The sequence below is a fragment of the Gymnogyps californianus genome, chromosome Z (genome assembly GCF_018139145.2).
Source record: "Gymnogyps californianus isolate 813 chromosome Z, ASM1813914v2, whole genome shotgun sequence".
Classification (NCBI taxonomy): Eukaryota; Metazoa; Chordata; class Aves; order Accipitriformes; family Cathartidae; genus Gymnogyps; species Gymnogyps californianus.
In genome coordinates, this window is record NC_059500.1 from 52,728,278 (window position 1) to 52,742,363 (window position 14,086).

Here is a 14,086-nt window from a genome sequence, read left to right on the forward strand (position 1 = left end):
GGCTGTTCATTATGGAAGTATTCTCAGAGGTGCAAGGGCAGGGACGTGCTGAACTCTCGCTGTAATGCAGTCAGTCATAGGTACTTAATTCATGTAAGCATCTAATCCTAGATATATACTAACATAGACTGCACTCACCAATAAAGCTTGAAGTTTCTTTTTCTAGGCACGTTACAGGTGGAAGTGCTGTGCCAAGGTGCCTCAGCTAAAACTCAGGCTATTATGTCACCCAGCAAAATAGCTGTGGAAATGCCATACTATAAGCAGGGTTAATTTTGTGTGAAAAGAAATGCTGTAACACCACTACATAGGCTGAAAGTAGTTTTGGCATGGCATGTCGGTTATTTCAGCTTATACACATTTGGAGTTGAGGACATACAGAATGAATGCCCCATGTGAAAAGGTGTTGGTAAATTACAGGGAATCTAGAGGAGAACAATAATGATCAGAAGTTGGAGAAATGATGTATGGGGAAAGTCAGAAAGAATTGGATTTGTTTTATATATAAGAGAGTGAAGGAAAACATAATAGTCTTCCAGCATGTGAAAAGCTGTTAAAAATTTCATGGCAATCAATCGTTTTCCCTGCCTGTGGGTCTCTAGGAGGAAGAAATAAACTTTGCAGCAAAGGTGATTTATGTTAAACTGTTAAAGAACTTCCAAAATTTAATGTCATGAATGGAGCAAACTCCGTAGGATATTTTGTGCAGTCTCTTCCACTGTAAGCTTTCAAGAACTGTTTACACCAGAGTCTTACCTGAACTAATAGGGCAATACCTGGTACTGCCATAAGTATTTTTCAAGGCAACTATCCAGTTTTTTGTGTTATGATTCTGTGTCCATAAATGAAGTGGTTTCTTAGCTGTTAGAGTAAACTGTTTTCTCAAAAATACCATTTCCCTGAGGCAAGTGTATAGCAAGTGGTTTAGCCAAAACTGTATTGTAAGTCTGTAATTTGACTTTATTTGCTTAGTTTGTTTGCTTTGTGCTTGAGGTAAGACATACCTTACTACCTCATACAATTCTTCTCTTAATAAAGACAGAGGGTCTATGCCACATGTAAAGAATGGCCATGGACATTTTGAGCTGGAAGTTTTCCTTGCAAAATTAAAAATTCTGCATATATGTTTTCAAAATGCAATGATTAGCTCATGTTTGGTTTAGCACTGCAACCTATCACTTCAGTGCAGGGAGTTCTTTCAAGGAATTTCAGGCTTGGAAAGATCAGTGAATTAATTTAGTATTGTTTAGGGAAAATAACCCCACATTTCCTTATTTAGCAGATTCTGGTGAAAGACTCAAGACTAGTTCTCCTTTATGGTGAGAAATACATCTGGAAAATCTAAGTTCTTCAGATAGGTGTCTCTGAAAGAGAATATTATGATTTACATTTTTCCATCATTTACAAACCTTTTCTTATTTTCTAAGGAATTTAATGGGTACAGTTGGCTACTGAAAGGCACACGGTAATAGATGTTTTTTCTAGGTCATCTTTCTGGTTAATATCACAGGAACTGTATGAAATACATTTATGAGATTAAGAATTTTGTCCATGTATTAAACTAGCAATAGAAAGCTCGCCGTGACTCAAAGTTCCATTCAAAAATCAAAATCCAAACTGAAACCTCTTAAGATCCCCAGAATGTTCTCCACTGCCCCGTTTCTTATTTTCGTGCTGTTTCATCCATTCCCTTCTGGCTTTCAGGTGAACCAAAAATGTAATAATAGAATTTTATTGCTCTGATGTTTCACTCTTTTAATTATTTTGTTTCACTGATTTCTTACATAATATTCATATCAGCTAAAAGAGATAGCTCTCTTGCATGGACAATAGAAAATCTTCATTAGAGCACTTGAATAGTAAGCTGAATTGTTCAATACGTTCTTCATACTGTAATGTAATATCTCATTCAGTGAAAGGATTATTCAGGCTGCACACAGTGATCAGCCTTGAGTACAGGAAGAGGATGAAGCAAAAAGTAGTCAGCCCATTCACTTTTCCCGTCGGATCCATTCATATAAACCTTTTCAAGACCTTTTTGGAAAATCTTGCTGTACTTAACTGTTTGACAGACTCATCCTTCAAAATGAATTCACTAAGACCCTGCCTTCCCTGCTGTTAGGAAGAGTTCAAAAAGGGCATCTCACATTGATGGCAGCAATATAGTTTTGAACTGTTCTTGGCTTGTATAGATGAAGATTAAAGACGAGATAGAGAACACATTTCAAATATGCCCAAGACTCCTTTTAATATCTGTTTCCTTTTGTTTTAATAACCATACCACATTCTGTCGTAAGGATCAGAATGGAAACAGTTTGGAGGTTATCTTTTTAATTATCAATTATCTTTCGATATTAACTGTTAGCCTACTAATCATATCACAGAAATTTCGAAAAGTAAGGGTGTAATGAGGGTTGATTTGCAGACTTTATAGAGGACTAAAGTTTGTTATGAATTGATTAGCCTAAAGTTCATTTAGGTTGTCTCCAAATCCTGTTTGGAACTTCTTTTTCAAGGCTACTGTAATTAAGACCTTAGACAGAATTATATTGCACTGCAGAAGTGCTTATTTTCTACGTAGTTTTTAAACTCTAAATACTTGGTTCAGATAAGCTTCAACAATCATAGAATCATTTAGGTTGGAAAAGGTTTAAGATCATCAAGTCCAACCGTTAACCTGACACTGCCAAGTCCACCACTAAACCGTGTCCCTACGCACCACGTCTACACATCTTTTTAAATAATTCCAGGGATGGTGACTCAACCACTTCCCTGGGCAGCCTGTTCCAGTGCTTGACAACTCTTTCGGTGAAGAAATTTTTCATAATATCCCATCTAAACTTCCCCTGGCACAACTTGAGGCTGTTTCCTCTCATCCTGTCACTTGTTACCCGGGCAAAGAGACCGACACCCACCTTGCTACAACCTCCTTTCAGGTAGTTGTAGAGAGCAATGAGGTCTCCCCTCAACCTCCTTTTCTCCAGACTAAACTGGAGAATACTTCGCCTTTATGTACTCACAGGTACGTATCTACTATAAATCGTTATTAGAGACCAGTGCATACAAATGTTCTTTTTTCTGTAGTAAAAAATGGATTGAAAGAATCAAAATTTCCTGAAGTGATTAATTGTTTTGGGAATACATTTGGTGAGACTTAGAAGGATCTGTCTGCCTTGGGCTGGGTGCTCAGTTCTTTCAGAATTTAGGATCTTATTAAATTCAGTGCTTCTCCGAAAGCAAAATCTAATACTTCAAACTGTTTTATTTTCAGCCTTATTTCTGAATAGGAGTTTATATTTTTAATCTGTCATTTAGAGTTAGACCAAAGTGAATGAGTGACACCTGACCAAATCTTGTTCAAATAAGGCCTAAAAAAATGTGTTTCTGTATGCTGATTTTTTTTTTTTTTTAAATCTTTGCATTACAATCTCATGTACTAGTGCCAGTGCCTACAATCTTTAGACCCAAATCAGCCTAATCTTTAGGTGGCAAGGTATTGTTGCGAAAAGGAAAATGGCTTCAGAGTAACAACTGCTTGGAGACAGAACATTAGCTGGAATGTCTGAGGCACTAAGCTAGCCTGATAGGGTTTGAGGCAGTTTCCATTGCCAACAACTGGCACTACATTTTTTATTGCATAATTATTATTATCATTCAACATCATTGTAGAGATACTTTATTTTTGAAAGAAGACCATCTGAAAATGTCATTAGAGTATTTTGTCTGCAAAAGACTATTATTATTAAGAAAACCCGAGCAAGGAGTTTTTTACACACTGCTGTTATTTCCTGTTCCAGATTCGGCATAATTCATATGCTGTTCTTACAGCAAGGAATGTACTATATGAATCTGCCTATTACTAGTTTGCTGCATCTTTCCTGATCTGCGTTTTGTCCTTATAATCTCAGATGGCCTGTAACAGCTGGCTCATGTGTTAAGAATCACCTGAAGGGGCTTTTCAGCCTGAATGATGGAACTTTATACTAGGAAATTATTTCTCTACCCTTGAATGTCAGGAATCTTTGTATTCATATGTTCATATGGAAATACACTTCCTTCAGCTCTGTTGATGCATGGCAGTGCCTTCTCTAGTGTCTGTGACTTGTTGAAGTGTGAATATCCATGAATATTCTTAGGAACTCTGTAGCTACTTAAACCCCTCAAGTCTGAAATGGTCTCAAGCTTCTCATTTTGAATAAAAAAGAAAGCATTTACATTTTCTTACAGCTTTGCTTTCAGTGAATGCTCATATTTCCATGAAGAGCAAGGATTTGCATGGTCTGAGTGGAAGAAATGTGGAGAAAGAAAAAGTGTGTATGTTTGAGGGGCAGGTTAAGAGAATGTGCCTATCATTAGTTATGTCTTCTAGCTATGTCTACTACTATGGTACTTAAAAGAGTTCATAATATATTTAGTAGGCTTTTGAGAGCTGCTCTGATCTCAGATGTAGTGGGTTTGGCAGTGTGCAACCTATGATCATGAGATAGCGAAAGCAGTAGTAAAAGGTATGCTTGTCATTACTTGTAATTGAATTTCTCTTTAAAAAACACTCTTTGAAATCACCAGTGAGTTCTTTCATGCTCATGTGTCTGTTTCATTCATCTTGCCATCTTTAGTGACAGGCAAGAGAACATTAGAGAATTACTGGTGAAAGCTGTTTTCTGTAACCATGTACAGTTAGTGGCACAGAAAAGCTCTCATTGGGTGCAGGTGAATATAGAGGAAAAGATCAACCCTTGGAACTGGGAGCTGGGTGGATAAGAGGAAGGTGAGGATGATGAAATTCAGCAAAGGTATATTACAAACTAATCCTGAAAATAAATAAACCCTGTAATTGTATTTCTGAAGGAGGACTCATGTTATCATCACCATACCTTACCACATTAAAGTTGTCTGTTTTCCAAACAACGTACAAAAGTGAGGAAGAAATTGCCCTTACTACAGGGAAAGTAAACACAGACCAAAGAGCTAAAGCAAAAAAACATTTGGCAAATAATTTCAAAATTGACTTGTTGACATTTAGTGTTAAATTTTGGATGACTCAAGGGGGTTGACAATTTTTTTCTGAAAAAAACATTAATACGTAACCTCTGAAAAATAAACTTACTTTACATGCTGAAGGCTGGGATCTTAACATAGGATAAAACATTTAACAAGAACTCTGTCTCAGAAAATAGTGACTTAACAATTAACTTATATTATTTGAGTCTCTGCTGCTGGTGAAGTCCAATAGAAAACATTGTTCTGATCTCTCACAAAGATAAATTGGACTCTAAATTGTTAGGAGTATTGGGAATGTAAGGTTTATGATCACAGTGCAAAAGAGTGTAGGAGGCAGGTAAGGGCACATCTCTGAAGAAGACCTCTTGTTCTGAGAAAAATCAAGAGGCAAAAGGAATAAAAGATGTAGTTCCATCAACTTATGCTTCATGTGCTCTTCCACAAGGTCAAATCCACATCAGTGCGAAATCAGGTTTTCTTTCTAAAAATTTGATACATATTTTCATCGGTTTCCACTCTCAAATAATTTATACACTGGTCTACAAATTGTATTTATTTTTGAACAGTTAGTGTCTGCTTCCAGCAGCAGTCCTCTGCATCAGCTAGTTCTCACGGAAAGTATTTTAGAAAAATTATAAAATGATTGGAGTTTATGTTAGATAAACTAATAAATGAAAAAAAAAAACTAAAATCTGCACCTAAAAAAGCAGGCTCATTTATTTTTTCCCAGCCTAAATGAAAAGGAGCAATTTTCTACAGGCTTCTAAATCTGAGTATATGCTTAACATTAGATTACTATACAGATTAAATTTAAAACAGGTATTTTCTGTTGTTTGCAAAGATGCTGATAGCCTACTAAGTTATGAATTTCTATGTAATTTTTGTGTTGAACATTTCTCTCTACTACATTTGGAAGTTGTTTTTATAAAGGCTTTCTAGTGAGAAAACTGGTTAATTTTTCAGGCATGCTTTCTGGAAGCTGGCAGTGCTTCTATGACCATGCAACTTATATGTGGGAACTGCAGGATAAAGAGGAGAACTACATGTTTAGGCATGCGAAGGCATAGCCAGACATTTATTTCTTGTATTCATTTTATTAAAAGTGCATAAAGTATTCTACCATTTTTATTCATTTTTTAAAAAAATAATTCAAGCCAAACAGGTTTGGTCAGAGGTTTATACCAAACCTGTAGTTGCTAAGATTACAAACAACAGCTATTATGTATCAACATTTTCCATGAAAAAATGTATGTCATTCTGTGGGAATTAATAAATAATAAACCACAACTTGTTTGTGTAAAATACAGCTAACTAATATAGACACAAGTTACACTGTGTCTATATTAATGATAAAGTGAAACTAGATTTACTGTAATTATATTGAAATAACTCAATTGAAAATATACCGTTCTGTCTGATTTGCAGAAGACCATAGTGGCTTCTTTTAGTATTAGGAATTTTGCAAATAAATCACCGATATTCATGAAGTACCTGCAATACTTACTCTTTCAGTATTTCAGTAAATGGCACAAGGAAGTAATTACTTAGTTCCTCTTAATAAGAAGAATTTATACACTATTAATCCCATTTTTAATACTGTAGTATCGATAAACATTTTTAGTTACTTTGTTCCTATTCCTTATCTATAGATTAAACTATCAATTCCTGTAAAATATTGTTTCAGGGTTTTTTGCCTCTAATGAATGTTCATCACCTGCTTCAGTGGTTAGAATTTTTTCTTCTCTTTGTCTAGATTACTTGTTCTCAGACTATGATTTGTGAACCATTAGTAATCTGTGACCTGTGAGCCTCAAAATAAAATGATCTGCAAGCAAAAGCTATTCAGGACTGGGGAGTTTGAAAGCGTACCAAGTCTTTTTCAATAAGTACTGTGCAGAGTGAGAAACCTGGAGAACACATGAGTTTCAAAGATGCATTTCTTAATTTTCCATTTTGGGGGAATCATCAGTTTTTCTCTTGGATTAGCATGATAATTCACATTTTTATCAGAAATACTGTGCAATATTCTGCTTTTGTTGTTTCCTACAGTTTGAGTATTCTCACTGAATTTAATATGAGTCTGGCTTAGAGTGATTAATGAAGACATTTACTAAACAAATGCAATGTATTATTACTGGACTCAGAAAACACTTCTGTACCGCATGCAAGGCTAATTGATAAGAATATTGTTATAAATAGAACGGGGACTGACTGTCTCAGTTTCACCTATAAGTCACTGAAAGCGAAATATTTTCAATTATTTAACCCCCATACTACTTTGTGCCATGTTTTCTGATTGTTTTAGGAGTTCAGCATTTCTTTTTTCATAATAGCTTTCATCGTAAATAACATTTTTAACTGAAACAAATTATTGAGCCTCAGCAATGATGATAAACATATGGTTCTCTTATGTGTCATCTTATACAGAATTGTTTCAGCTCATTAATATTCTAAACTATGGTGTTTTGAAATGGAGATTTCTCTGAATGAAATGTCCTGTGTCTTTTAAAATTTGATGGATGAACTCTCTCTATCAAACCATGTCTTTTAAATGCCTGTGAACACAATTTTGTTACATGCTTCGTAACACTGATCTGAGAAGGAAATTGTATTTTCTCAGAGTGCACTAAATAGTTGTTGGCGCTCTTTCATTTATCTGTGTACTAAAATTATTTCTCAAAAAATTCAGGTTTTTACTGAGATATTTCTATACATGCTAAATATTAACATCCAAGCAACAGTTTATATGTTTGGGGACTAATGTGACATAGGTGAAATATGGCAAATGTTAAAAAAATTGTCTGTCTACCTTTACTGGATTAGTACTGTTACTAAATTCTGGATGGTGAAAGGTGAGTTACTGAAGATAAAGGTCATATTTTTAGCTACAATAAATTGTTTTTTCTTTAGTGTATCTATACTTATTAGTATTTCTTAATCATCTGCCCCACTGAATTTACAAATACCCATTATGGAAGAAGATATTGTAAGAGCTACTACCAGAAGAGCAATTCTTGTGGATGATAACTAAATTTCTTGTGTTGGATCTTCAGCAGTTGTTGAACATTCTAACTCCACATACTTTAATACAGTGATATACACTTAGATATGTGATAAATGTCAGTTTTAAATGTATTAAATAATTACATATTTTTCACTACAGGTGAAGTGCGATCAATACTGGCCAAGCAGAGGCACAGAAACTTACGGACTAATCCAAGTGACTCTTTTAGACACTGTTGAACTGGCAACGTACTGTGTTCGTACATTTGCACTTTACAAGGTATATATACTTATATATACTTACAATGTACTTTAAAATTTAAATGTAGGCAGCTTTTATCGTTTCCTTTTCATTTTCCTTTTCCTTCCCTTCCCCTTCCCCTTCCCCTTCCTTTCCCCTTCCTCCCTTCATTCCTATCACTCTCTCCCTCCTGCTGCCCTGCTGTCCTTCTTTCTTTTGCTTCCTGCCTTCCCTACCTTTCTCCCTTATTTCCTCACTCCCTTTCTTCCCTTTCCCTCCTTCCACTTTCCTCCCTCATTTACTCCTAGCAGCACTGAATGATGAGACTTCTTCTACAGACAGTGTATTTTTCTTACAGCATGGAGTTTCGTAAGTTCATACAGAGCTCTCGCTATGAAAAAACATTTAACTGAATGAAATACTAGCTAAAGCTCTGGCACTTGTTGTGGTGCATTACTGTGCAGTATAGTTAAAGCTCTTACATTGTTTGAATCCTGCAATTTAGAATATAAGAAACATTTCCCTCCATAGCCTAAGTTCCATTTCTCTCTGGCCCCAAATGTGATTTAAATACACTTCATGGTATATATGCTTCTGCAGTTGTTTCATTGAAAAGTGCCAATATCACATCAAGTGGCAGTTTTGTCATGAATGTTTTTAATTTCATAGAATGGTTCAAGTGAGAAAAGGGAAGTGAGGCAATTCCAGTTCACTGCCTGGCCTGACCATGGTGTCCCAGAACACCCGACACCATTTTTGGCTTTCCTGCGACGAGTCAAGACCTGCAACCCACCTGATGCTGGACCTATGGTTGTACATTGCAGGTAAGCCCAGAATTTCTTTCAAAGCATCTTATGTCAAGATTACCACTTTCTGTTTTGTTGCAGACAAGAACATTATCTTCTTTCAAAGAGGCAACTGAGTCTGTCAAAGAAAAAGATGGTTGCATTGCAAATTGGGGACCTGAGTATCGCACTGCCAACTTGGATGGGCCAGAATTACTTTCTTTGGTCTGTGCAAGAGGAATTAATTTTAGAATATCTAAAGAACTACAGGGAGAATGTCTGCAGGGAGAATACAAATATATCTATAGCATTCAGAAGGTGACGTGAAAAAGAGAATAGTGTTGATTTAAGAACCTGAATATTGAAGAAAGTGTGTTTTGAGCAATGAAACAGCTTTTGAAATTACTACGTATATTGTGTATGAAAGAACATGAAAATGAAGAAAGATAAATGGCAACTTTTATTGAAAATAGGTAGAAACCTTAATCTGTATTCAAGGTTAAACCCTCAACTTAGGACTGTGAGGAGCTAGAACTGCAAAGGACGTACCTGGGGAACAGGCTGAGCTCAGTTCCAGGGAAATGAGTGCTCCATGCTGTTTGCAAGGTAGCAAACCTCTTTAGGCATTATAAGGTATGAATTAATAAATTCTCAGGAGAAAAACTTCATTACCTTTTAAAGTTCTGGGAGTAGGGAAAATGAAGAGGAAGAGATGGGGATTCTTTGGAAATCTTTGACAAGAGCAGATCTTTTAGAAAGCCTTAAAATCACACTAGTAAGAACATCATCAGGACATATGTGCCAGTTCTAATGGAAGTAAGCTGTAAAATGGATCCCCCTCATTCCAGGGGTATGTTGTTATAGCTTACATAGCTTACTGTGCTGCCCCTTTCAAAGCAGATTCCTAAGATCACTGATTTTTGTGAACTTCGTTTTGGGATACCTTCAGTTAGTAAGGCTGAAAGCTACTACTCCCTGTTCACTGAAGCTATAAATGCTTAGCATATTTGAAAACCAGTCTTGCTTTTGTCATCCAAAAAATGAGGAATAGGAATTAGAAGGATTACAGCATACCACCCCTTCTAGTTGTGGCTTCTTACATATTGGTAAGCCAGCCATGGAAGCTGGTTATTTGAACATTTTTGAAGTGATTAAAAGAGGCTCTTGTAAATGAGACAGGAAAATAAAGTCAACAGGAAAACAAAATAAGCAGGACTTCAATGTTGAAAGGCACAGACTGTTTAGAAAAGATCAGAGAACATGGAAGATAGACATTTAATGTTTATTGAAACACCAGGGTTAGGAATGTGGAATAAATATAGATGATAATAATACACATCTATTTACACAGTTTGCTGAGTATTTCCTGAATAGAGCCAAATCTTTTTGTACCTGTATTTACAGGATCATAAAACAGTTTGAGTATTGCCTAGAATTATAGATTGCCTCAGCTATAATTTTGTCAGCTTGGTCCATATAGAGCATACCTCCAAAGGTGCTCAGCAGTGAAGATGTTATGCTCTAAATCAAAACCAAAATTAATAGAAGAATTAATACCACTCTGGGAAGGCTGTTAAGTTAGTATAATTACCTAAATTCTCTCAATGCAAAAACAGACGAATTAAATTAGTTGTTAAGAGTTATATAACAAGTCATTGGAAAAGATGAAATAAAATACAAAGCTTATTATCACTCAGTGGTATTGATGAAATGCAAGGTCATTATTTTCTCTTTGTCATTGGTTATGCATGCAAATTTCAGTGAAAGTGATGGTCAGGTTAGGTAGTATGATTTGATGCCTGTTGCAGGACTTTTTTTCCCAATTTCCTATTAATTTATTTATTGATACTCTACAATATGCATATCCTGGTAGTAAATTTGTTGAAGCTCTTTGCCTTATGTGTAGCTTCTTGAGACATTAAGATTTTAGGTATTTCATACAACCTATCTAGAAAGCAGACTTCCACATACTCTGTTATTTTAGCAAGCCTTTTAAATCCCACTCCCAGCAATTTGTCTATGAGCAGAAGAACTAATGACACCAAATTTCTTGCAAATTTACACATTTATGTCTGTATTTAAAAATTTTATGTGGTTGGGCACGTAGCAGCAAGTGGTGTGGACAGTTCAAAGTTTATGAATGTACTCATTAACTCATCAGTGTTGATGTGCTGACTATCTAACTGATAGACCAACAAGAATAAGTTACTAAAGTCTTTCTTACAGTAGTGATGTTAATGTGTGTGTCTCTTTTCAGGTATATTGTAGCAACATTATATTTTGAGATTTGTATTGCCTTATCATTTTGAATTTGACATTATTAACTTGGTAAAAAAAATCCGAAGAGGAACAATGACAGAGCATCAGCACAATTTTTTTAGGCTAAAAGATATGTCTTTCATTCAGCAACATGAAGAACTTTCACATTCAGTTTGAAATTAAAGTACTGGGCGTGCCTAAACATTTCATTTCAAGCTCAGAAAAAAATTCATTTTATGTTGAAACAGAAAAATAAGCAAGTTTTGCATGTTATCTATTTTTTCTTAGAATCTGCTTTCAGATTTTTCTTTCCTTTCTGTTGCTTACTTTGTAAATTTCTCCATTCCACTCTTTCCTTTGCTTCTCATCCTCAGTCATTTCACTTTTTTTCAGGTTTTTTCTCTCCGGTGTCTGGACTGCTCTTTATTCCGTGGACCCCTCTAATTATATTCTATTTCTGTCCTTCGATTCCACTTTTTTCTAAAACTCATTTCACTGTTTTTTACCATATTACTGAACTATTTCAATATGCAATATGTTCCTACATGTCTTAGTATTTTCTCTGAAGAAAGGCTGTTGTTCTAATGGTAGCATTCTCCTGCCAATTTTTGTCATGCATCACCTTTCACCGCCTTCTAGTAGTCACCCTTTTCCACTGAGATATTATATCTGTTTTTGACAAACTTCTTGCTTTTCATTTCTTACTTTGCTGGCCCCTAGTCTGCCTTTGCAGCCTTTTAAAAAAGTCCTCTTTTCCTTGTTCTGTATCTTACCTGTCACTGTCTCCCATTTTGTGTTCAGGACTCCCTAAGTCCCTTTTCATTAAAGCTCGTGTACTACCATCATTCAAATGTTAAAAGTATTTCAAACTTTCTCCACTAGAGCAAAACAGTATAATACAAAATCCTCGTATCTCGTATCCTTTGCCTATGGTAGGCAGCGCTTTTCCAAGATATCCCACTAAAGGAATAATCTGAGTTTACTCCCCAGTGGGAACATAGGATTCATAGTGGGGAGTGTAAGACATCTGAGACAGCACTGTTACCTTCTTTTATGTTTCTTCCAGTACCTAACAAACTGTCAGAGCTCAGGAAATTATAATAATGACTTGTTATAGAGGTATAAATACAAGGGAGTTTACCTTTCAACATATGTTTGGTAGAAAGAAAGAGCAGGTATGAAGAAGCTGTGGAAGCATTTTTCTACAAAGCTTTTAACCCATAAAAAACTGAAAATAAAAGCTAGCAGGCAACTAAGTACAGGGAGAAGCTATTTGTCTATAATATTTCTGTGAATGTAGCTCAGAGTTTCTTACTGCTCAAAAGCTGAGCTCCTTTTCACTTTTCATTCAGGTCAACACCCAGTAAAAGCAACAGGAGCCTGCCTGGGTGAGGAATAAATAAAAAAGCCATCTATCTGCATTTTGATCCTTGGACAGTAACCCTCTATTTATTCTCTATTTATAAGTAGGTATTGTAAGTGAAAGGTTTAGCCCAAGCTTTTCCTTACTGCATTCTCCACATCTGCCTTAATATTGACCAACAGTTGTCTTTCAGTCCACTTCATGTTAAGAGAGTAAGAGGTTTTTCCAGTTTGCTTGGTGGTTTTGGGATATGGCTATGTATCCTACAGAGAATCAAGGTAGTCGGAAGTCCAGTTCAAGAGTGTGGCCCCAGACCAGTTTGTATCAAAGCCTCAGTAGCTGATAAGCTACCATAATATGCTGTTCCTAGGAAATGGTTGTTGAGTGTATGAAGAATTTATTTAATAACTTACAGTGTGCTTAGTGGGAAAAAGTCTGAAGTGAAAAGAAGTGACAACTGAAGAACCCACCCTGTAAACATTTGAATGCATTCTATTCACATAACAGTCACCAGAAAAAAAATACATGGTCTTAACTGGTGAAATTAACTGTGAATATAATATAAGTATTATCATTCAAAATTACTAGACTTTATAAGACATGTTCTCATAAATGCATGTCAAACGAATGCAAGTCTATGTCTTCATAACAAATTTTGTGTGATGCAGGCAAGGAAAAATACAGAATTATATAATCAGAATTTACGATAACATTAGTAATTATTTGTTACTAATGTCCATGCAACAGACATCTTTGCATGTCATTTGCACATCTACTTTTGATAATTAACAGTTTGATTGCCTGTATTGAATTTGCATCTAATATAGAAGTCAAAAACATGTTGAGAATTGTTATATGTACATTCTATAAGTCAAAGCTCTTACTTTTGCAGAAAAGTTGGCAGATTTTTAAGCTGAAAAGGTAATTAAAATATAATTAAAGCTACATTATTTTTAAGGAGAAAACATTAATCATTGCTGAAAGGATTGTGAAGCACCAAAGGTAACATCAAGGCCTAATCTAAATGCAGATTTTTTTATTTATGTAATCAGATATTCTGGTAGTCTACCTGTATGAAAAAGGTGTAGTAGTAATAATATAAATGCATAATGCCATTGCACTCTTTTTCCAGGAAAAATTCTGTACTTTTCTGTCTATATCCACTAGGAAAGATAGTTTAGCAAAGCCCAAATCAATGTGAAGTTAAATTTAGAAATATATTTGTTATAAACTGCCATGTTCCGTGATCCTTGCTTGAGTTACATTTTCCCAAAGACAGCAGTATCATTATTCTCAATGTGAGATTTGATAGAGGAAAGCAGCTAAATCAAAGGTAAAGCTGAATGCAAAAAAAAATAATAACGCCAAAGAAATTTAGGAATCCCATTCTATTTGTAGATACTTTTCATAATGTGTGTTCAAATCTTGACTTGG

General features: G+C 35.3%; 1 protein-coding gene across 1 annotated transcript in view; it reads left to right on the forward strand.

The window, feature by feature from the left end:
• Window positions 1-14,086, forward strand: part of PTPRD (protein tyrosine phosphatase receptor type D) — a 329,742-nt gene that overhangs the window by 286,718 nt on the left and 28,938 nt on the right. The window contains exons 30-31 of the mRNA XM_050913754.1: window positions 8,165-8,284; window positions 8,915-9,069. Of these exons, the coding sequence (XP_050769711.1) occupies window positions 8,165-8,284; window positions 8,915-9,069 (275 nt within the window). The remainder of the gene's footprint in view (window positions 1-8,164; window positions 8,285-8,914; window positions 9,070-14,086) is intronic.